The 24,665-nt window shown below is 44.7% G+C and overlaps 1 protein-coding gene across 7 annotated transcripts in view; it reads left to right on the top strand.

The window, feature by feature from the left end:
* UVRAG (UV radiation resistance associated) overlaps window positions 1–23,830 on the top strand; it is a 300,321-nt gene extending 276,491 nt beyond the window's left edge. For 3 of the 7 annotated variants that reach the window (XM_023239423.2, XM_045038707.1, XM_045038708.1), the window contains exon 15: window positions 15,372–17,283. In XM_023239423.2, the coding sequence (XP_023095191.2) occupies window positions 15,372–16,074 (703 nt within the window). In that variant the 3' untranslated portion in view covers window positions 16,075–17,283. Of the gene's footprint in view, window positions 1–9,867; window positions 9,978–15,371; window positions 17,284–17,307; window positions 18,972–21,500 lie in introns of those variants that run through there. The other 4 variants (XR_006586278.1, XM_045038710.1, XM_045038712.1 and 1 more) reach the window with 4 other exon arrangements.
* Window positions 23,831–24,665: the final 835 nt, after the last annotated feature.

Genomic DNA, 24,665 nt, shown 5'->3' with positions numbered 1-24,665 from the left:
CCTAAACCATAACCTTTGCCCTCAGTGTTTGCCTTCCTCCAATTTCACGTTCTGTTTTCAGAATAAGACATGATAAAAGCAGGATTTCAAAACCATCTGTCCTGCTTCGTATGTGGAATTTTTTATCCTAAGTTTAATTTTTCTCCACTATAAAGCTTAAACCAGCAGCTTCATACAGGGCAGTGTGATACAGCGGAAGGAGCACTAGAGCTGGGCATCAAAATGTGGTCTCCAGCTTCAGCTCTATCACTTAATTTCCATAAATTGTTTTTGAGTATCACTTTTTTAAATGGAGTTAATAGCACCAGGCTTATTTCCCAAACGTAGTTGTACGGAGCAAATGACATCATGTCTGAGCGATTTATAAACTCAAAAGAACTATGCAAAGTATTATTAAGTAGGATTTAGGCCTTTAACAATTCAGTAACTGTCTCCTCTGCATATAGCACTATTCAAGAGACCAAACAGATTCAAAAGTGTAAGACAGTTCCTGCCTTGCTTGGATGACAGTTGTTTAGTTTATAATCTAAATGAGTAGATAAGACAAACTAATATTTTGAAGGACATGACTCACAAAATTTTCCTATGCATTGTGCACTCTGGTGGTCACGTGGGACCTGGAGCCTGGCACCCAGCCTCAGTGGACAGGCTGTTAACCCATGGAGGTCAATCTTGGACTGAGTTAGTTGATGTTTTAGGACCAAGTGTACCTTTTTTATAGAGACCGCATCAAATTTCAGCGATGTATTGAAGATGGGACACTGAAGAGGAGTATCCTTAGCTGTTGTGCAGCTTCCTGGAATGTTTTTGCAGATTCCTTCTCGCACTTAACGAAGTGACTTAGGAAGGAGCAAGTAGTGGCTTTATGCATGGTCATCTCACTTAAGCGGCGTAAATCTCTAGATGGTGTTTCTGCTGACCTGTTTCTTACCTAGTCTTCCATTCCTTTTCATAAATAGAGAGAATCAAGCTGAACAGCTTTTTAAATAAATAAATAGATCGATAAATAGATCGATAGATAAATAAATAACAGACGAGTGAATGAACGAACTTTGGCACGTTTTCAGGAAATGCTTTTTAAAGTAAACTCGGGATAATGAAAATCAAGACCAAGTGAGCCAGTCTATTTTCTTTAAAAAGTTTTTTTTAATGTTTATTTTTTTGAGAGAGAGAGCAAACAAGTGAGCCTGAGCCGGAGAGAGAGGGAGACACAGAATTTGAGGCAGGCTCCAGGTTCTGAGCTATCAGCACAGAGCCCGATGTGGGGCTCAATCCCACGAACTGTGAGATCGTGACCTGAGCCGAAGTTGGCCTCCCAACTAATGGAGCCACCCAGGCACCCCTTTTTTTTTTAATTTTTTTAACGTTTATTTTTGAGACAGAGAGAGAGAGAGAGAGAGAGAGATAGCAGTCTACTTTCTTTAAAATCCAAGGGTAACAACATAATAGTTTAGCTTTTAAGCCAAACTATCCACTTTGAAGATGGGGCAGTCCAACGTTAACATTTTTTTAAAAGCCGCACTCTTTAAAAATAAATGTGTCCTCTTTCCTTCCTTCCATCACGCTTATGCTGAATTCAGAACTAGTTTTTGGCAGGTGACTCCCAAGGGACTTAAAAAACATGTTGTCTAGCTGATGTTAGTTTTTAAATTTAGATCAAATGACATTGTCTTTGAAGTCTCAAGAGTACCACTTAAGGTAGATGGGCCCACCTTTCAGAATATATCCTTAATATGAAAAGTGAGGTCTGGTCAAAAATAAATGAAAACGAAAGTTTTATTGGAGTTATTTACTCTAAGATAGCAATTGTAGAAGGAACCTTGACAAGTCGTCTCATTGCCTCTCGACAGGAACACACAAGGCATATGGGTATCTGTAGTATTTTAAAAGACCTTGGGGGACCAGGCTTCTTCCATAACTCATTCCAGAGTTTAAACACCCTCGCTTCAGGAAATTCTTCCCTATATTTAACTTACAGGCCCCCTCCTGCGGTTAACACCCATTTCCGCTTTTTTCTGTCTCCAGTCAGGATGGAGAACAGCTGGCCAACATCCTTTGTGTGCTAACCCTCCGTCAGTGACAGAAAGTCATTTGGGTATCCCTGGGCTTCTTTCCTCAGCCGCCAGCAAACAAGTCTTTGAACCAGATTGGAATCTTGTTTTTTATCTGTGTTGTTTATTTCTGTTAATTCCTCCTGAACAGAAAATAATACATGCTCAATGAATCAACTTTGGAAGATATAAAAATATACAGAAGGGGGAAACAATAGCTCTACGATCTAGGGACAAAAACCATTGTTGTCGGTTTTCTATGTATTTCTTATATATTTGAGATCCTATCACCTATATCAGCACTGTCCAGTAGAAATACAGGCTGAGAAGGGCACCTGAGTGGCTCAGTCAGTTGAGCATCTGACTTCTGTTCAGGTCATGATTCACAGTTTATGGGTTTGAGCCCCACATTGGGCTTTGCGCTGACAGTATGGGGCCTGCTTTGGATTCTGTGTCTCCCTCTCTCTGCCGCTCCTGCGTGCGCACGCTCTCTCTCGCTCTCTCTCTCTCTCTCTCTCTCAAAACTAAAGAAATACAGTCTGAGCCACATATGTAAATTTAAATTTTCTGGCAGCCTTTATTATAAAAAGGTAAAAAGAAATAGGTAAATTAAGTTTAATAATGTATTTAAAATTTTTTAATGTTTATTTATTTTTGAGAGACAGAGACAGAGCACGAGCAGGGGAGGGGCAGAGAGAGAGGGAGACACAGAATCCAAAGCAGGCTCGAGGCTCTGAGCTGTCAGCACAGAGCCCGACGTGGGGCTTGAACTCACGGACCACGAGATCGTGACCTGAGTTGAAGTCGGACGCCCAACCGACTGAGCCACCCAGGCGCCTCGATGATATATTTTATTTAATCCCAATAAAAACCAATTATAACTCGTCAACAGGTAATCAGTATTTTTTAATTATTAATAAAATATTTGACGTTCCTTGTTCCATGCTAAGCCTTCTGAAACCAGCGTATGTTTTATACTTAGAGCACGTCTCAAACCCAGCTAGCCGCGTGGCAGGTACCCAGTAACCGTTAGCTAGCGTTGGGCAGCACAGTCTATACAGCTGTATATATCTGCTTTTTTGTACATCGCATCTTAAGCCTTTTATCAATGCCATTTAAAACTTTTTAGCATCGGGGCGCCTGGGTGGCTCAGTCAGTTGGGCGTCCGACTTCAGCTCAGGGCACGATCTCGTGGTCCGTGGGTTCGAGCCCCGCGCTGGGCTCTGGGCTGACGGCTCGGAGCCTGGAGCCTGCTTCCCATTCTGTGTCTCCCTCTCTCTCTCTGCCCCTCCCCCGTTCATGCTCTGTCTCTCTGTCTCAAAAATAAATAAAACGTTAAAAAAAATTTTTAATAAAAATTAAAAAAAATAATAAAACTTTTTACCATCATTTTAATGGCTGCATAATGTCTCCTCATTTAGATTTACTGTAACTGTATCTTTAGATCGTTTGGTTTTTCACGTTATAAGTAATCCTGTAGTGTTCTTTTTTTTTACCTGCTTTTTTACATGAACAGAATGTTTCTCAACACTTTGCCAAAAGAAAAGCCATAAGTTATTCCTTTTGAGTACAACTAATTAAATCCATTTATTCATAAAACAAACACATTCCCTTAATACCCATTCTTTACTACGTTAGACCGGAAAGTGAAGGAGTAGATTTCAAGAAATAGAAGACTAGGTCCCTCCTTTGCAGTGTTTACAAGGCTTGGCTCCATAGTTGGACTGCACACATACTGTATTTTATTCTGCTTTATCCTGCCCTTCATTTCTTACTCTTTCCCCCTATACACGCACACACAGACGGATTAACTCCCCCTTATGCTTCAAGGCACCAATCAAATATAGCCTCCTGTGATGAGTCCTCCAGATGATAACTTGCTCCCTCCTCCATTACAATGTATGAAGTGCATATTGTGCACAAAGCACCGTGGTGTTAATTGGTTAACTCTCTCCATCTTCTCTCTTACATTGGGAACTCTTTATTGATAGAAACCTTATTTTATACACTTCTTTATTTCCAGAGCCTAGCAGACTGCCAGGCAGTGCATGTGGATGTCAATTATGTCTACCAAAATATGTGTAGCAATACAAGTGATCATATTAAACATCAGTTGGATAGTAAAATTCAAGTACTGAGGCTGTTCAAAGAGATCACATTAAACTGACATGGTTAAAGAAGGCTTATTGAAGGAGATAGGAGTTGAATTGGACTTTGGAAGATGGGTATATTTAAATGCATGGAGGGAAAGAATTAGCAGAAAAGCCACCTATCTATCCCGTACTAAGAAGTCAGTGTTTTTTTGGGAGGGACCCATCAGCATGTGCCAAGTATCAGCAGACAAACATCCTTCTAGATCTGAAGCACTGGGTTAGGTTTCAAGAAGGCTGTAGAGCTATGGTCTTTGCCCATCAAAAGTTTGACAAGAGTTTGCAGCATTAAAAATGACCTCTGACTACTTCATTATGACCTTCGAATTTAAACTCAATTTAGACGCAATTCTCTGTGTTTTAAGTTTGGAGTTTAACATTAAAGATCATTTTATATGATGCTTTGTCAACAATTCTGTTAGTGGCTGGCGATATATAGTAAGCAGTGTCATTATAGCTAATGTCAAACGACTGTTACTGCAAACCAGGCAGCCTTCCAAAGCATTTTGAATATATTACTTAGTCAACTCATTTAACTCTCACAATGGCCCCGTGAATTAGGACCCACTGTCCTCCCTCGCCTTACAAATGAGGAAACTGAGGCATAGAGAGGTTAAAATAACAATGACACAGCCATCAAGTGGAGGACCTAAAACTTGGCCCCAAGCAGAATAGCTTTGCGGTCCCACTTTATTACTCAGTACAGCCTCTCTTATAACTATGTTAAGAATAAAAATGTTTTATACACGGGATTATTTAGCATCTTGTGATTCCAGAAAAAGAATGCTGTTATTATAACCCTCTCCTGGTTTTCTTCCTTCTTGTCACATTTGCAGGCTCCCTCTTCCTCTACCTCGTCATAAAAACTGGAGCCCCTCAAGGTTCGGTCCTAAGCCCTCTTTTCTCTCATTTCATTCTCCAGTCCAAGGCGATCTTGTCCACAACCATCTTTTTAATTATCACCCACTCTAAAATGAAGCACAAGTGTAAATCTTCAGCCCGGATCTCTTTTCGGATATTAGACCTCTATTCAGATTGCCCCCTGGATGTTTTCACAGCACATTCTGTGTGCCTGTGTTTTTTCCTTCCTGCCTTCCAACCCAACCACCATAAGCCTCGTGGTCTTCCAGTGCTGTTTTCAGCAAATGGAATCTCTAGAAAACCATGCATAATCCTTGGTTCCTCCCTTTCTCTCTCATCCCCATATCTAATCTTAGCAGCCCCTGCTGATCTCCCCTAATATGTCTACTTGTCTATGTCCTCGTATTTCCATTCTGGTCCGAGCCTCCATCATCTCTCACCTGTACTGCTGCACAGCCTGTGGTCCCCTAGCATCGACTCGGGGCCCCCTCCAGTCTATTCTCGAACTTCAGCCAGAGTGCACTTTCCAAAATACAAGTCAGTCAATCGATTAATAAATCTTTCTCTTCACCACCTTCCCCACACCACCCCCCCCCCCAAATATCCCTAGCCTAAAACACTTTCACGACTTAAAAGAGAAAATTCTAGACATGGCCTATAGGTTTCTGCATGGTCTAGACTTTGTTTTCCTCTCCAGCTTTATATTCTACCATTCTCCTCTTCACTTCACGACCTTTCGGGTCCTCCTTGTTCTCTCTCCTTTTGCCTGGAAGATGCTGTCACCTCTGACCCATTCTTCACCTGGTGAACAATTTTACTAACCCTTCAGTTCTTGGCCTTTTCTGGGTCGGTTCCGTTACAAGCTCTCTTAGCCCATGTCCTCTCCTGCACGGCATGTGTCAGAGGTTATCATTTTACGTTTTTGTCATTATTCTGTGGCAGTCTCTGTCCTCTCCCATAGTGGTGTAACCTCCACAAAAGCAGGAACTGTGGCCTTATTTTCCACCATTGTTATATCCCCAGTGTTTCGTGCATAATAGACACTCAATATATATTTGAATTAGGGAGTAAATCACTTCATTTGTTAATATGCATACAGTTTCATACTGTACCTCTTTTAGTAGCACAGAGGACTACAGAAGATAAGGCTTCCAAGATGCTATTCCTGGAGCCCCACAGTCTCGCACTGTGTGATGATCCTGTGACGGCTAAGTGTAGTTCAAGCACTTCAGATGAAGGCCTCCAGCATCTTGGGAAATGGTGGCAGAGCTACTCGCTTTTCTTTTAAAACAGCAAACAACTAAATCCCCATGGTTCAGCTCATGTCAGAACTTATTAGAATGTGGTGGTTCCGCTTTCGCAGTATCTCGCAAAGACTTAAATTCACGGATTCTGCCATTGGCCTCTGGAGTCTAAAACCGCCTTTAGCTCGCTTTGCAGATCTACCTTTGAAATTCGGAAAGCATCCTCCCACCAAAGTTTTCGTTCGTCGACTTCTCTCTGAGGTTGGGCTCTGTGACACTGCTGTTCCTCTGGTGTCCCTGGCAGAGGTACAGCCACTTTTCTTCCTTTTTTTTCTTTCCCCCTAATTTTCAGCATGAACACTTGATAAACTCCCACGTCTCAACTGTTGGCCAGACACTCCAAGGGGTCCCCTGGTGTCATCCCTGCCATCTGTGTTTCTACGGTCCTTACAATGTTTGTTGCCTGACTGTAATTTTAATACATTAATTTGTATGACGATTTCTTACAATGAGAGCTGATGGGTGAAGTGGTTGACTTGACTCCTCCTGGGACCCCTCTCTGTCTCCCTGAAGGATCACCCTCTATTCCCTGAGCCCAGGGAGCTCAGGCTTGGGACTGAACTGGCCTCCAGATGGGCTCCTGCCTGTGGGCACCCTCTGAGCCTCTGTCCGCTGTCCTGTGCTGAGGCCTCCCTTTCCCAAGCTAGGCCCCGTTGTCCTGATGGCCAGGCCCTCAGTCAGATCACATAGCCCCGGGAAATGGACTTCTTCAGCTCGCTTGTTTTACCCTTTGCCTGTGGAACTTTCTCTTTCACAAATAATTCATCTTTCCATCAGCCCTTAGTTTAAATAAAATCTAAAGGCTTCCTTGTTCAGTTATACCTTTTTAAACTTTGTGTTTGTATTTAGTCAGATTTTGGCAGGGAACCTTCCAAGCTGAGCCCAGGGGAAAGGTGACCATTGGCACAGGTTTCAGCCTCTGCTTTTGGCCCGAGATTGTTTCTATTTTTATTTTGTTTCTTGTTTCTCTTAACATCCAGGGCAAAGATTAACCACTTTTACTTATCTGGTAATGGTGAGAGGCCTTTAGACTGCTTGCCTGTGGCCAGGGGACTCCGTGCTTAGAAACGTTGACCCCCAGCCACCCCCCAGGAGGTTAAGAGCTAACTGTTACATTTGGCTTGTGCAAAACGAGGCTCTTTGCTTCCACCCGATCTGAGAGAGAGCAAGGAGAAGGACGGATCCCAACTTCTGCGGGGTTTTGAAAAAGGATAGTAGTCTAATTTATGGAGGTTGTTTTTTAAAAAAAACTAACTCTATGTCATAATTCTGTAGCTGCCAAAAGACGTAATTCTACCTCGGCTTCGCCTTGGCAACCTTCTTTTGGCACTCTGCAGCCCTGTCGTTGCTCTGCATTATTTAAGCAGTAATCTTTAAGAAGGTGAGAAACTATTATTGCTTTTTAGCACAGTTGACATGCTATTGGCACAGAGCGGTACCAAAGCTTCAAACATTTCCAATGGCCGTAAACCAACTTAAACACCTCCATGCAGAGGCCTCACTGCCGTGAGGTCATAGCCTGCTGCAGGGGGAGAAAGAAGATCGAATGTTGTTTAAAAGTGGGTCTTTTTTTTTTTTTTTCTTTTTTTCTTTTTAAGTATTCTTATTCCACCGCGTTGTAGCTGTAGACTTTGGCCAGGATCCAGACAATCAAGATTTAGCATTTTGACCAGCTGTGATCTAGTAATGTTCCTCAGAGGAAACATTCTGTAGGAGGGAAAGACACATATTTGAGACGGTGAAGTGTGCTCTCTCCCAGTACCTTTATGGGATGGGACCTGGTTGTAGACAGATAAAACAAGGACAAGTGGATCTGGAGGAGAACAGGGAAAAAAAATCACTTCCAATAGCTAAGACTTCACCTCACCTTCGAGAACTCTCTCGATGTGGTAAATCTTTCCATTTTTCCCTTATTTCATTTTCCCCTAAGCCTCCGCCTTTATATCATTTTGTGACAGGATGTACTTGTGTTTTCATAATTGATGCTTAGGTCCGTCAGCATTCTTATAACAGAGTAACAATTCCAAGGAAATCAGAAAAGCCACGCAAACTTAATATAGGCAAGAGAAGAAGAGAAAGAAAACATACCAAGCCATTCGGCCTAAAAATTATTCTTCTGAGTCTCACTCCTCCCTCAAACAGAAGTACGATCGATCACATGTAGGCATTGTGGTGGCAAGTCCTGGGGACTGGGAGAGAGAAGGAAGCTAATGCTTACTTCGTCGGGTTGTGTTTGTTCAATCACGGTTAGTTGCTTTGTGACTTGGGCAAGTTACCTAACCTTTATGCCTGAGTCTCTTCATCTGTGAAAGGTGGATTATGTTTGTAATACTTCATAGAGATGAGGATTAAATGAGACCATGTAGAAAGCTACTAACACAGTACTTCATCACACTTCATCAATGTTACCTGCCGTTGTTTTATTATTAATAAGTCTGTGGAGTACCTCCTCATTGTACTAAGAGTGTTAGTCCTCACTGTAAAAACTGTTAGGTGGATATTCACGTTTTACAGAAAAGGAGACATTGGTTCAGAGCCGTGAAGTGCTTCACCAGTCTGCCATATCTCATAATGGCGGAGCTCCGTGTGGAGGTCTAGAATATATATGGGAGATATGGAAGCGGAAACATATTTTGGACCAGTGCTCTCTTACCCTGTTTTCCTTCTCCCAGTCCTTGTTCTTTTTAAAGGAGGCTATTGCCTTAGGCAGTACAACCAACAGAAAGAGGAGGAGGAGGGGAAATTGTGGAGGCAAGAATAGCGGAGTGGAACGAACTGGGTTCTACTGTCTCCCAGATTGGCCTCATGACAAAGTATTTGTATAATGGTTCTAAAAAGCTGAACGGGGTCCTCCTCATTTAGGTTGGGACAACAGAAATTCTCCCTCTTACAAAAATGCTTTCTCCCTGAAGCTAAATTCGTACAGAAAAATGATACATCAGAGGTCTCGGGACAACTGGAATGTACCTCAAAGGATTCTGGGAAGTTCTTTTAGTCCCTAAGCATTTAGCAGATCATGTAAATAGAGGCAGTTGAGCATTTCTACTTTATTCAAAGCCTCCCCCGCCCCCGTCTACAAAAAAAAAAAAAAAGAAAAAGAAAAAAAAAGCTGCAGTGATGTTTCACTTCTGATTGATTTAGTATTTTTCTTTCAATACTCTTTTACATTTGCCTTAGTTCTTTTTCTCCTTCTTGCAGCTAGCTCCCTGATGTGCAGAAGTGGAGAGGGGGCGGACGGGAAGAGTTCCTTGTTCTAAACAATTTTAGGTAGGAAGAAACAGTAGGAGGGAGGAGACCTAGATTCTGGCCTTGCCTCGACTCCCAATTACCTGTGTTCCACGGTCTGAGACATTAATGCCCTTGAGTCTCAGTTACCCCTTCTGTAAAATGAGGGCAATTCTTTGGGAATCCGAAGCCCATGGAAGCTGGTAATAATGACAGCAATCACAATCACAGCTACTACTGACATTAGTACGTACGTCGGGCATTCTTCTATTTCAGGTGCATTATTTTATTTAATCCTTACTGTAGTCCAGTGATCTGTTTATGAAGGAGGAAGCTAAAGCACAGAGAAGATAAGGGACTGCCTACAGTCATATAACAAGCAAGTGGTGAGTTCGACCTTAAGTTATAACTCCAAATAGACGGTCATGACTGCAGAGCTTGGAGGAGGGTCTAGGTTTTGAGCACCCTTCCTCATCACCACCACTATCTCCAGATATAGCTGAAGAGATAAAAAAAAATAACCAACTGCAATAAATAAGGACTCACAGAATGAGAAAGAAATTAATCACCTTGATTTAGGGAGATCAGAGAAGACTTTGATCCAGAGAAGCCAAATTTAAACCAGACTATCCTCCTTGACCTCTAAACTCCAAACCACTTGACTTCTCCCTCATCAGGCTATTGTTTGTGACTCTAGGGTATCCTTTTGTACTCGTGGCAAAAGGTTGATTATGAAGTAATCTAACAGTCCCGATGTGGTTCAGTTACTCAACAACCTATCCCATGTTTCCCTAAACCGTGGCCTGGTAAATTGGCCATTACAATATCTGTGGGTTGTTGTTTTTTAATAAATTCCTTCTAATTGCAGCATTAAACTCCAGATGTCATGTTTCCAGGTTTCCAGTTTGGACTTAAGCCAAGCTGGAAAAGACATCCATCCACTCGAGGCAAACAGCCAAGGAGAATGTGTGCGGTGAAGTAGGGGACTTGGTCCAGTTACCAAACCTCGGGCTCCGGGCCCCCAGATCTAGCGCCATAGAACACAGAGGGAGCCTTGGCCGGAGTGGAGGACGGAGCAAAGCTACTATGTTTCCTGCTGCATCCACCCCTCCCCCAAATATCCAGGTTTACTCTGGTTGTTTCTAAGAGGAAAAATTCCCAGTAAGTTATTCATCACAATTCAAATAATGCACTAATTTCATTTGATAAGTAAATTGTCAACAGCCTTCAAAAATTGGTCATGTAATTAGGAAGTCTATGCATTCTGACCTCTTCTTCCGTCTCGATGAAATCGTCGTAAACCCGCGCTATAATCAGACAAAAAGAATCTTGAAACCTCCCGGGCATTCTTTTTTGATCTATCATTTGCCTCTTTAATTGCTACCTTTCTATTGTGTAGGGAATAATAGAAGTAAAATGTCCTTTTTTTTTAATTGTAAGAATTTAGCTTGTACTAAAATGTGTAATGAAGGTTCCTTTTGGAAACTTTCTATCAAATGCAAAAATCTAAATTGTTTTATTAAAAATCTATGCATTGTGTTTTTGTACAGAGATGCTCACAGCAATTTGTTTTTTAATAGTAAAATTTTAGAAATATCCTAACTCTACACAAATAAGAGAATAATATTCCATTCAGTGGAGCAGCCATTTAGAGTTATTTACCAAAAGATTTTAATAAATTCCAGTGGTGGGATACAGAATTATATATATACAACAAACATAACTTCAGGGTTTTTTTCTCTTTTTTAATTAAACACATATATGTAAAATCAAAGCCTAAAAACAAAATACTCAAAATTATTCGATAGGCAATAGGCTTGTGAGTGATTTTTATTTTTTATATAGTTTATATTGTTTGTGTTTTCCAGGGAGTATAAATTATTATAATAATTAAAAATGCATGTGTGTTTGTATATATTTTAATGTAATCATTCAGCACTTCAGCTGTTTAGAACTCAGGTATCTGAAAAATCTGGAACACTGCTGAGATCCTGGAAGTGATAAAAAAATTAACTCTAAGCAGCCAAAACTAATGTTACAAAACTCATAAAGCCAAGTGTGTTATGCCCCGGCCATGTGCTGGCCCCTCACTCAAACCGATGTACTCTTTTGCGCACAGTTCTCAGGCCATCCACTACACGAGGGCACAGTGAGCTGGCAGACATTAACAAAAGACAAGGGCCTGCAGACAAGTGCATCGGCGCACGTGCGCCACCAGCCTGGCAGTGAGAGAGGACCCAGGGAAGCGTGGGTACAGGTGGGAGAGCCCAGAGACCCGGACTTGTGCCCCTGAGTGTCCTGTCATCTCTTCCCCATGTCACAGTTCAGTAACACATGTTCATAGTGATGGCCCAGTGTTATTAAGAAAATCCTCTTTTCTTCAACTTACTCTTTTTAAGATTGTAAGAGAGACTTTGGGGCACCTGGGTGGCTCAGTTGGTTGAGCATCTGACTCTTGATTTTGGCTCAGGTCATGATCCCAGTGTCGTGGGATTGAGCCACACGTCAGGCTCTGTGCTGAGCATGGAACCTGCTTGGGATTCTCTCTCTCTCTCTCTCTCTCTCTCTCTCTCTCTCTCTCTGTCTCCCTTTCTCTCTCTCTCTCTCTCTCTCTAAAATTAAATATATATATATATATATATATATATATATATATATATATTAAGAAAGACGTTAATGAAAATGCTTGAAAAGTCATATTGCACATGACTAAAATGGGGAGAAAGACAACATGTGGTGATTAAAGGGCAAATTTTAGATACGTAGACTTCCTTGTCTACCTGTAATAACTCATCTTTTTTACCATTATTCAGGGGGGACATTTTACCGTTACTTGGACTTTCCAAATTGTATCTGACGTTATCATTCCCTGGGTTCTCATAAAAATCTAAAGGAACTGGAGAATGCTGCAAAAATCAGGATGTCAGGGGGCACCTGGGTGGCTCAGTCGGTTGAGCATCCGACTCTTGATTTCGGATCATGATTCATGAGATCAGGCCCTGAGTCAGGCTCTGTGCTGACAGTGTGGAGCCTGCTTGAGATGCTTTCTCTCCCTCTCTTTCCACCCCTCCCCCACTTGTGCGCATGCATGCGTTCTCTCGCGCGCGCAAAGTAAACATTTTTTTAAAAAATTGGGATGTCAGAAAATGCCAAAGTCTCTACCTCGTACAGACTTAGAATCCATCCATTAAAATAGGAGTAGCACCCCAGAGCTTAGATACAGGCTGAGCGGGTTAGATGAGAAGGCCTGTGTAATGGCATTTAGCTTGAAGTGTGGCATTCCATTGGCACTTAGCAAGTGTCAGTTGAATCTGAATGAGACTTCCCCACTTGGGACGCAACAGACAGCGTGGGCTCTGGAGTCCGACCAAATTTGGCTCAGATGTGGGCTCTGCAGCCTTGAACAAAACCACCCACCTGCCTACCTTTTCCACAAGGTAGATGTGAGGGTTCAACTTTATTGATGTACAAGAAAATGGTAGCTGCCTTCCCATTATAGTTGAGAGGAGGGATGTGACACTTTATTACTCTTCTGTCGTACAAAGCTGTGGAGAGCTTTCAAGGGGTCTCGGAATCAACGAAGGCTACAAAATCCCCTGTCCTCTTGTGTCGTAAGCACAGCTTGTGCCCAGGTCTGTTCCTCATGCTCTGCTTTTTGTCAGCCCACCTGCAGCCCAGCGGAGAAGCAGAGCACAGAGCCCACGGGGTGGGGCCGGGTGGCGGTGGCAATGAGGGTATCATGTCGTTCACCCTTCGTGGCAGTGAGTGCTTAGGCACCTGGCCTCTGGCTGTGTGCCAGCGACGTCACCTTCAGCATTCCAGGCTGGTTCACTTGGTGCTTCTCACCCTCCTGGGCTGGGGTGGCAGCTGAAAGCTTGGCCCGTCTGCTCCAGAAAAAAAAGGGTCTGTGGGTGGTGCTGACGCTTTGTTTTGGTTTGATTACCTGGGCCCCCTGCAAAATCATTCAGAGAGGGACACTGTCAGCAAGTGGTATAGTAAAAACAACAAGATTGGCAAAAATGTGTGGCTTACCCAATCGCTGTGAGTTTTGACAACATATTAACTGAAAACCTAGATTAAGGCCAGTAGATCTGGCTCTGTTTTGTTTTGTTTTTCTTGAGGACTAAAAACAGTAATTTACTGGGCTGCTTGTGCTGTTTCATATGCACCCCAGTGACCACCCCTAATTATGGAATCTCTCCAGGCACCCACGCTCATAGCCAAGCAATGGAGTCTGGTAGGCCCATGGATTAGAAGTCTGGTGGTTGCCTTTTTGCAAGAAGAAGAACCCTTGCTTAGGTGTCAGAGACCACAGGCATAATCTAGCATCAGAAAAAATCTGAGAGAAAAGGGAGCAGGGAGCTGGCATAAGGGCTCGTGGCTGTGGACACGGGTGGAAGGATCCCTAGACCCTTCCTTCTTTTTCAGGGCACTTATCACAACTGTAATTTGAAAATGTAGCATTTCAATAATTATGGGGGCCTTTCTTCTGCAAGATTGGAAGCTCCTCAGAGGCAGGGCCTGTCCTGTCTTGTATCTGTTTCCCCTCCCCGAGGCTGGCACATGTAATAGCTGTCTGTTGGGTGAGTATAGTTTCAAGTCTCGTCTCTTTTCCAGCCGAGTAGCTGTTTTGTAAGTCACCTCTGTGCGTGTGTCCTCATCGGAAGAATACAAGTCAAAGGGATCTTATGTTTGCACCTCCGTCTCTGGATCAGTCTTTTCCTATCAGTGAATTGAGCTATCTTCATCCAAGTGTAGTATCTAGAACTGTGATCAGTGCCACAGGGGTGGCTTAAGTAGCCCAGCATTGAACACGACCGTCATTTCCAGGGTCTGGATACTCGATTTCTATGAAGTCATTATTATTTATTGTTTCAGACTTAAGAGCAATAGCGTATACCCTGCTTTCTTGACAGGGTTTTTGTGAGAACCTAGTGAAATGGCATATGTGAAATGTCTTCAGGAACTAAAATGCTAAACAGTGATTGTTATTGCTGGCCCAAAAGTGTCTTCCTGAGAAGGGACTCAACTTCAAAAGAAGGCACTGAAGACCGAGTATTGTAAAATGTGTGTGTGACTGACCTGATAGAAGAGAAGCCATTTTCCAAGTTAATTTTTCATTACGAAAAATATAGATAGATATACATATTAGATAGATAGTAGTCCATTAGATAGTCCATTAGATAGATAGATGTCTCCTTGGTTCCCTCTCTGCCAGTTCTCTAATGCAGGGTGATTAGCATTTGGGTATCAGAAAACCTGTTGGTCATCAGGTCGTGAGGCGTGGGATGTAGTCTAGCCTGCCACTGCCTCCCTGAGGTTATCAGGGACAAGTCATTTAACTTCTGTGCCAAATAAGGATTCCTGCTTCTGACGATAAGTTAAGCATTGAATAGTTAATACAAGAATATAAATACCGATAGCCCTTTGGACCAGTAAGGTTGATTACATCCCTCAGATGCCTTTTTTTTTCCAATCCCACCTCTCCAGGTACTTCACCTCCTCCCCAAAGACATGATTTCTCTCCTCTCGCACCCTGAGCACCATCCTCTGGATAGATCGTAGGGTGTCTTGTATCCTTCTTGAAGGAAGCTCCCAAACTTGAATTCAGGCTGCTTCATATTTTTTCTTGCATCCGGACCCTACAATTAATACTAGACCTGATTATTATCAATTTTTATTATCTCAAACCTAAATATGTTGTTTCCTGTCTCTGGATCCGGAAGTCTTAGGCCGAGTTCGAAGCTGAAAATAACTTCTCATTTTTGTTTGTCTTCTAGCGATAGACACCACACCTCCAGCGCAATCCCTGTTCCAAAGAGACAAAGCTCCATATTTGGAGGTGCAGATGTAGGCTTCTCTGGGGGGATCCCTTCCCCAGACAAAGGACACCGAAAACGGGCCAGCTCAGAGAATGAGAGACTCCAGTACAAAACCCCTCCTCCCAGTTACAACTCCGCGCTAGCCCAGCCTGTTACCGGCATCCCTTCCGTAGGAGAATCCGAGAGAAAGATGACATCTCTGTCCTCCTCCTTGGATACCTCCTTGGACTTCTCCAAAGAAAGCAAGAAAAAAGGAGCTGACTTGGGTGACAGATTAAGCGGAGGTCACGTGAGTGTGAACACTAGCCAAGAACAAGAAGGAGCCCTCTCTGGACTCCCAGCCGCCGTCAACGGCGCTCTCCTGCCCGGCGAGCAGGCTGGCTCCTCCGGCGTCCGGCTCCCGGGGGCATTCCTCCCGGTGCCGGAGGCCGAGCTCTGCTGTACTGTGGAGCAAGCGGAAGAGATCATCGGGATGGAAGCCACGGGTCTCACCTCGGGCGATCAGCTAGAAGCCTTTAACTGCATCCCGGTGGATAGCGCCGTGGCAGTGGAGTGTGACGAACAAGTCCTGGGAGAATTTGAAGAGTTCTCCCGAAGGATCTATGCACTGAACGAAAACGTGTCCAGCTTCCGCCGGCCACGCAGGAGCTCCGATAAGTGAAGTGAGCAGCCAGCCGGTAGGACCAGGACAGAGTCGCTGCCTGAAATGAGGATAAAGCTGCACTGGTTACCCCTTGTAATAATTATGACACGAAATGAATATTAATGGAGGATATTCCTCGGAAAAACAGACTTTGTAAATCATGGAGGGGCTCAGGATCGTTGTGTATCAGTGGGCCAGACAAAGTTAGAGTTTGCTTGCAAGGTTTGCTTTTCAGGCCTGACAACTGTTTTAAGGCAAAATTCACTCTCTAGCTCGAGTCACCTTAAAGATATTTGTCTGCTTTTTAATTTACACTTCTGTGTTATCCTCAGAGGGAAGATGATAATATATAAATAATATGATAAACTCACCTTTAGTTTCTCATAAGCATTTGCCCTCAACATAGTTTATAAAACTTTGGAAAACCGAATATTCAAAACAAAGGTTTTCACCAGTTAACTCAAAGACCTTTGACCATCCGTTAGTTTGATGAGTAAGAAGCACAATGGTCTCCTTACACCCAGGCCCACCTGCCCCTGCTCCTGCCCCTGCCCCCAGTCAGCCTCTCTGCTGCCCCGTCTTCACAGCAGGTGGGTCGTGCACCCTGAAAACTGAGGACGGCAGAGTCACTGGTTCTCGAATGCGGTAGCCAAGACCTTCCACCTCCTCAGATCAGCCACGCCCTTAACGTAACCCTCCAAGGAGAGGGAAAAACTTCCCCTCTGGCAGATCCCAGGGGACCCTCAAGGGCTCCCAAGGTTGCAATAGTCAGATGACATCCAGTGTCCTCTGGGGGCCAGAGTTTTTACGTGGGCAGACGCTGCAGTCAAAAACCAGGCATGCTTTCTGGCAGTGCACTCACCAGACAAAAATCCCCATATGTAAATCCCATGTTAATTTATTAAATTTCAGTTGGAAAGGAAGGCGCTGTATATGATGAAATACCCATAGAGAGTCAGGCTGTCCAGTGTGCCGACAGCAAGGCTGTGAGATAGTTGGATGAAGAGGCTTAGATGAGGCATAGAATACTATTGGTGTATGTGCAGTTGCGTTCATATTAAATTATGTTCTTCAAGTCCAATTTCATCCCCGAAGCTCAGATTTCATTTGCTATTGCCATATACTTTATATACCCAAGGACATTGCCTCAGGGTTGCAAGCTCTTTAAGGAAAATTTATGCATATACCCATGTATTGTATAGAAGAATAAAAACTGAATTTACTTCACTTGACCTGATTTGTTCTTTCCAGTTCTGAAATCCGTCTCGAACCTACATCTCCATCTTCCATCACGACAGGACGAGCCTGGACAGAAACCGTGGCTGTACCTAAGCTAATGTCGTTGACTCGAGCGTGTGCTGTTCCGCACAGCAGCGCAAACACCTTCACAGGTGTTCTCTCCAGGAACTGCATTTGTCCGACGTAACAGCTTAACTCCTAGGTTTCATGGTCATTTTCATATATTGTCCAAGCACTCCTGGGCTCAAGTTCTCATTTACAGCCTTGTTGTCATGCAGAATGGTTCGTGTTGTTGTTTTCCATATGTAAAGAGAACTCACCCAACCCATGCTTGACACATGGACCCAACCTGCAAGCAATTAAGAGCTTTAAGTTGATCTGAAGAAATCCATCGTATTTCACATAAAGAGGTGGAACCACTCCAAACCTAAAGTAGAAGCACTCTAGAGTCACGGCTTCTTCGCAATGTCCTGCCATTCACGGTAGAGTCAATGAGGGGGAAGATATCTGTGGTCTTACATCACGCTGGGCTGTGTGGGGTCCTCCAATGAAATAGCACTTACCCCACCCAAAAGAAAAAGGTTCTGGAAGGATTGTGTTAGTATTGAACAGTGGAAGGTACATCACATGTGGCTTAAAGTCCACATATGGGGGTGGACTTTGAACTTCATGCCAAACTTAAAGACAGTGCATGGAGTTGTAGGCCCTCTGGCCTAGGTCCTGGCGCCCCCAAGCAGAGGGACCACACACAGCGCAGCCACGGGGACAGTGTGTACCTCAGGTTCCACAGAGCCAGAGAGAGCTGGGGCTCTGAGACTCCATCTGCCAGCCTCCTATTTGTGGACTCCCTGATTCTGGGATCCACAGCTTTGTGCGCGCACACACACACACACACACACACACACACACACACACACACACACCAGCAGCGTGGGGCCCTGCCACTGAATGTGATATTAAGTAGCTCAGAACTGGTTTCCTACACTGGCTTGGTCCACACTGTGTTCGACGATGTTATGCCTCAAAACACCACTTACGTTTGGGTTCGCTTGGTTTGGGTTTCAGGTTTCCATGGAGTCTGTTCGATGCCTACAGTTTCTGCCTTGACTTGGGGTAGAACCAACAGTATTGCATGTCTCCGGGAGGAGCTCTGTTTGACATTTTCCAAAGCTGCAGAATTAGTTTTGCCTCTGCTTGGAGTGGCCAAGGCCAAAATATGGGATGAGTTATTATCTCCTACTAATCTTTTTAGTTAGTCTTGTAAATCGCTAAAGAAAATAAAACTTGCTTTGAGGATATAAGTTGAAATGAAAATCCACTACTATCCATGTCTGAACTGCTAAGAGCTCTTTCCGTTTTCATGTAGCGGAGACACTGAACGGCCGGCAAGTGTTATCAAATGAATATTTGATTGTGTTCCCTCTCTCCACTTCCCCTTACCCACTTTAGAAATTCCAGAGATTTTTTTTTTCCCCCTCAGAATATTAGTTTTGGAAGATTGTATCCAGCTCTATTTTTTTAGCGGTTCTAATGGTGCCCATTTATCCTGACCTAACTGGTTATTTAAATAATTTTTTAAACCACCACCAATAATAAATGGCATGTGAAACTGATCTGTTGGTAATTGGAAGAAAACTCAGCATCTGTATTTATAAAATAAAATTGATTAGTATTTATTTTGAGAGTAAAAGTGTATGTTATTTCCCAGCTATGTTTGAGTCCTGTCTTCTTCATTGTTTTGAATTTCATATTGAAGCTGAGTTAACTATGAAAACCTTGTTCATCAACCATCAGCCAGCCCTTTCACATTTATTGAGCTAACTCTCTCTCTGTCTGTGAGGGACTGGGCTAAACAAGGTTAATACAAAGATGAATAAGCCCTGGCCTCTGCCATGGTCTCTGGGGGTGGAAGGTAAGGGGAAAAGGCCTATTAACACTGTACTATAATTCAGTGTGACAAATCCTGGGATGGAGAGCGGTATAGCCATGCTAGGGAATGCAGAGAAAGCTATTCTGACTCAAGGGTCTGGACCAGTTCATGGAGGTCATGCAGATGAAAGACAGATCCGCTGAAAGATACAGGAGAAGTTACAGGTAGAGGGAACAGCATGGGCAAAGGCCCAGAGGCAACACAGGGCCTGGAGTGTTTGCAAAACAGCAAGGGGCCTGAATGGGTGTGAAGAAAGGTGAGAGGACAGGCCTCCAGGTGCCGAGACCAGAGATTTCATACTTGCGGTGGGCAGCCGCCAGGCACCCTCTCCAGGCTGCCTACTGGGCAGAAGAGTAACTTGCTTAGAGCCCAGTACCAGCCGGCAGCCAAGTCGGCGCTGGGCTCTAGTGGTAGTCGCTTGAGTCGGTTGAATCTTCTTTCCTATTTTGTTGTGCAAAAAGTCTGCGTCTGAAAAAGAGGTGCATCCTTGGGCCCCCAGCGTTTTCCGGGCAAGTATCGCATAACAAACCGCGCGCATCCCCGGGTGGTGTGAACAGCCAGCGTCTGTTCTTTAGAAGCTTGGTTCTGAAGGCCCCGGCTCGGCCACTTTGAACCTGTGATCCTGGGCAAGTTATTGGCCTTTTAAGGAGCCCATTTCTGCATCTGTAAAAAATCGGACTGAACTCTGTCCTTGCCGTTACATTTCTATGGGGCCTGCGCCATCAGTGGTGGTCCCTCTCGTCCTGCAGAAGGCCACCGCGTAGTGACAGAGAGGATGCCCGGGACTCGCTATCGCCGTTTCCCGTTCTAGCACTTGGGCACGGCCACTTCCACTCTCTGAATCTGGCCCCTCCTCTGTCCAGTGGGGATGATACCGCCTGCCCCCACCCCCACCCCCCACCGGGCTTGTAGAAGAGACACGTGCTTGTAAAGCGCTTAGCGATCATTACAAAGCACCATGGTCACTGGGAGGAGTTGGTCATTCAGCAAGGATCCTGGCATCGCGTGCATCAGGCCTTGGTGGGGCAGCCGAAGGCGGAGATTTACTCTGCACGCACGGAGACTGCGTCAGGACCGAAGCTGGTCTTTCGGAAGACTAAAGCTCTAAACAGATGTCAAGTGTTTTGAGGTGTTTTAGTGGGTGGCATGGACACAGTGTTGAGACAGGGTCTGTGAGCCTAATTAGCTGAATTTGCATGTTTTTTAACACCTGGCAGATGAGCTTATACAGGCCCACCTCATCCATAAATATTCTCTTAAACGCCGCTTCTGGCTACCTCGCCGCATGCTGAACCGGTGCCCAGGGCTCTTCATCTTGCTTGACGTAGATACAGGCTTTTTTCTTTTTTTCCCTCCCAGCGCATCTAATTACAGTTTTGTAGGTAGACAGCTCAGCCTTGTGGATTTGAAATGAATAAAAAACACACGTCTATAAAATAATTCCACACATCTTAGAGGCTGGCAAGGTCAGCAATCCAGAAAAAGAACGGTCTTGAACCTAGATAAAAGTGAGAAAGACTGCCAGTTGGGTGACGTCGCTGTAGCCAGCCAAGCCCGGGCACCGAATTACAAGCTGGGGAGCGGCAGGCTTGGATCCCTCCGAACCAATTCGAATGAGCTTCTCTCGGTCCCCACTAATTACGAGCGGCAAATTAGAAGGAAGGGAAGGTGGGTGTGGGCAGAAATATTGGATAACCCGACTCTTAAGAGGCAGATACACTCGGGAAGGAAGCAGTCTGGGTATGTGAGCCCTCAGCCGGGCAGATCCCACCCAGCCCTCTGCTCACTGGCTGTGCCACCCCCAACAAGGCGCTTGACTTCTCTGAGCCCAGGTGCTCCTCCGAAAAGAGAAGCCGGTCCCTTGCTCGGGTTGCCCCTTGTGCCCGGACAGAGATTCCTCCTGCCTTAAGAGCAAATTGGTGTTTGTTCTTCAAAAGCTGCCTCAGATTGCCTCGTGGCCCAGAGCGTGGCAGAAAAAGAAAGAACCCTCAAGTGTCCCTCTGCCGGTTGTAAAGAACTTAGGGCTAAACCATTTAACACAGCCTGCCTCTGGTCAGGGTTTTAAGAAATTCAGCTAGAATGCCTTTTACTGTTCCTAAAGATGGCCCTCTGTCATCAGAAAAAGGATAAATTAATTTTAGTTGGACAGGAAAGTGCATGAAATATTTTAAGGGAATGTATTATTCTGAACGGTTGAAATAAGTTTTGATATTTGAAGGGCTGAGCTTGTTCTCTCAAAAATTTACTTGCAAAAAATGTGCTAATTCCCTTATAGGGAACAACTTATTCCTCAAGGAACCCTGCATCGCTATGTTTTCCACAGACTTCTTGCTCTTCGGGTGAGGGACCCGGCCACTGTTACTGTGACGTGAGACGACCTCCCCGCCACCCAGGCTACCGTTTATGCAGATGGTATGTGAACTTTTGCTCGTGCAACAGAGGTCTCCAGAACCTACTGACCTTGAGGCCAGACCCTTTACTTCTAGAAACCTGCCAGTTGCCTTGACTTCTCTGTTCCCAGCCCCGTCTAATCCCTTTGGTGGCACACAGCGGGTGCTCATGAAGTTGGGGGGGAGTGGGAGAATGAGACAGAGCATTGATCCAAGGATTTTGTAATTCACACCTGTGTCTGTCTCACGGTCCCTTGGGAGCTCCGTGAAGGCGCAACGTGCCCAGAGTCAGCACCAAAAGTCACTGACGACCTTTAGAGGCAGAACCGTCCAGGGCTTGGTGGAGACTGCGGAGCTGAGTTTTTGTGAACAGTAAAAAGAGGTGCACATTTGAGGGATTATCACAGGTTTTCAGTAAACATCCTGAGTGGTAATGAGCCCCCATTCGCTGGGAAACCCGTGCAGGGCCCGAGCCCCTGCTGCCCTGCCCTACAGAATATCTGCACTGGGGAACCTGCTTTCTCTCCCCAGTGATGCCAAAGCAGGCCCTGACCTCGCCCCAGGGCCTCTTCTGCACCCTAAGCCTTATCAAGGCCCCTTATGTAGCCCGCTCCTTCTCCCCACCCATCTGAACATCCTGCCGGCTGCCTTCTTACAATATAGCTCCTCCCCATTCAGTAGCCCCTTGCTAAGAAGGAGGAGCAAGTCGGGAGGACGTTTCTGCCCAGGGAGTGGAAAAAATCAGCACCTCATGAGCATTGTGTTGTGAGGTGCACTGCAACTTTCCAGAGAGTGGAAATGCGTATTTGTAACGGTCAGGAATGCGATGTAACTGTCAAAGTCCGTGAAGCCGGCCATGTAAATTGTGACTCACAGACATACAAGATAGAGGGAGCCAGAGCGTCAGGGAGGCTTTTTTAAGGACTCACCTGAGATGCAGCCAACAGATCTGTCAAGGGGATAGAATGGGGGCAGGGCTACAGCCAGGGCAGAAGCTGGAGAGAAGGAACCGCCAGGGACCTACCTGTATTTATCTATCCCTTCCGCAAGTAGCTACTGTCTGCATCCTGCATGCATGGAGGAGCAGCGAGGGAGCGAGGGGGGGGCAGTGAGAGTGGGGACAGCGAGTGTAGACGACACAAGTTTACTGGTAAAGAAATGGAGACAAATAGGGTGGGAGCTGGTGCGGAATGTCAGGTGGAGGGCAGATTTCATATAAGTGCGAATGGGAGAATCTTAGCGGGCAGCAGGTGAGTTCAGAAGAAGGCAGAGCAATCAATGAAAGGAGCACCCTGAGTGTGATGCAGACATTACCTGGGTCAGAGGGCAGGAGGGAGGCAGGGAGGGCAGGACTGGACCAAAGCGTCCTTCTGCAGCGGGTGGGAGCTGTGGTCTTCCCACTTAGCCCCGATGCCTGGGATGGGGGCCGGATGGGATGACTGTCCCAGGGTACAGGCCCGGGACAGAAGGGGCGCCATGGGGGTGGTGGGAGCTTCCTGGCCTTTTGCAGAAGATTCCTGAGGTTCAGGGGCGAAGATTGGCTGGCTGCCCAGGGAGGGGGCCGCTGTGGCTGGGGTTGCCGCCTGGATTGCAGTCACCTCCGCCCTGGCTCCCTTCGGCCACCCTCCGCCCTCCAAGCCGCCCTCCACACTGCAAACTCCAATGCTGCCCTAGATGGCTCTAACCCTCCAGGAACTGTGAAATACAGGAAAGAGACAGACATTATTCACCTCTGCCGGAGGTATTGTACGCGCTAGTTAACCAAATCGTTGATAAGAGGAAGTTTCTCTTACAGAAACATTCCAAGCAAAAGGATTCAGAAGGGATAGTAGAATTAAACTATAACATCTAAGACAATGATCGTCGGTGACGGCTAGTGTCACAGAGAGAGAACCAGACATTTTATGGCTCCTGATAAAAGAGCACCCATGAAGTAGCCTTGTCAAAAGTTTGACCCTGTTTAAAGTTTGCCCCTCAATGTGGTCAAACCTCTCCCTGTGATGTCCGATGCAATAGACACTGGTCGTGAACGGCTATTAAGTAATCGAAAAGTGGCTAGTTCCAACTGAGATGCGCTGTTACCATAAAATATGCCCTGAGTTTCAGAGATTTAGCACAAAAATAGAATAATTTTATGTTGATAACTTTTGTATTGATTACATGTTGGAATGATAATATTGTGCATGCATTGAATTAAGTAAAATGTGACAACTAATTTCATCCATTTCTTTTGCTTCTTAAAAGGTAACTACTAGAAAATTTAAAACTACATATGAAATTTGCATTTGTGGCTCACTTGGTATTACTGTTGCACAGAACGGCTCTGGATCTAACTACTAGTTACTAGGAAATTCAAAGGGCAGATGAGCATGTTCATGCCTGGAATACACAATCGGCAAAATCTAAACAGTGGGAAACCCTACAGGACAAACAAACAAATTGGTTTCTCCAATATATTGTAAGAAAAAATAGAAATGAGGAGGGGAAAATCTATTAAAAAGAGACTCAATATCTTTGAGGCATATCAATCAATCCCATTATGAACCTGGTTTGGTTCCTAGAAACTAAACGAAACTGAATAAAAATAATAATAATAAGGGACAATCAGAAATACTGACTTAACATTTGATTGTATTAAGGACTTGTTATTTTTTTAGGTATGATAATAGTAATAGAAAAGATGTATAATAGTATTTATTTATTTATTTATTTATTTATTTATTTATTTATTTTTAACGTTTTATTTCTTTTTGAGACAGGGAGAGACAGAGCATGAACAGGGGAGGGTCAGAGAGAGGGAGACACAGAATCTGAAACAGGCTCCAGGCTCTGAGCTATCAGCACAGAGCCCGACGTGGGGCTCGAACTCACGGACCGTGAGATCATGACCTGAGCCGAAGTCGGCCGCTTAACCGACTGAGCCACCCAGGCGCCCCTATAATAGTTTTTTTAATTTACTTATTTTGAGAGAGACTGAGACAATGTGAGTGGGGGAGGGACGGAGAGAGATGGAGAGAGAGAATCCCAAGCAGACCCCGCACTGCCAGAGC

This window comes from Felis catus, chromosome D1 (genome assembly GCF_018350175.1).
Source record: "Felis catus isolate Fca126 chromosome D1, F.catus_Fca126_mat1.0, whole genome shotgun sequence".
NCBI classification, from domain to species: Eukaryota; Metazoa; Chordata; class Mammalia; order Carnivora; family Felidae; genus Felis; species Felis catus.
Note: the sequence above shows the minus strand (reverse complement) of the source record. Positions and strands in the feature narration are given on the sequence as shown.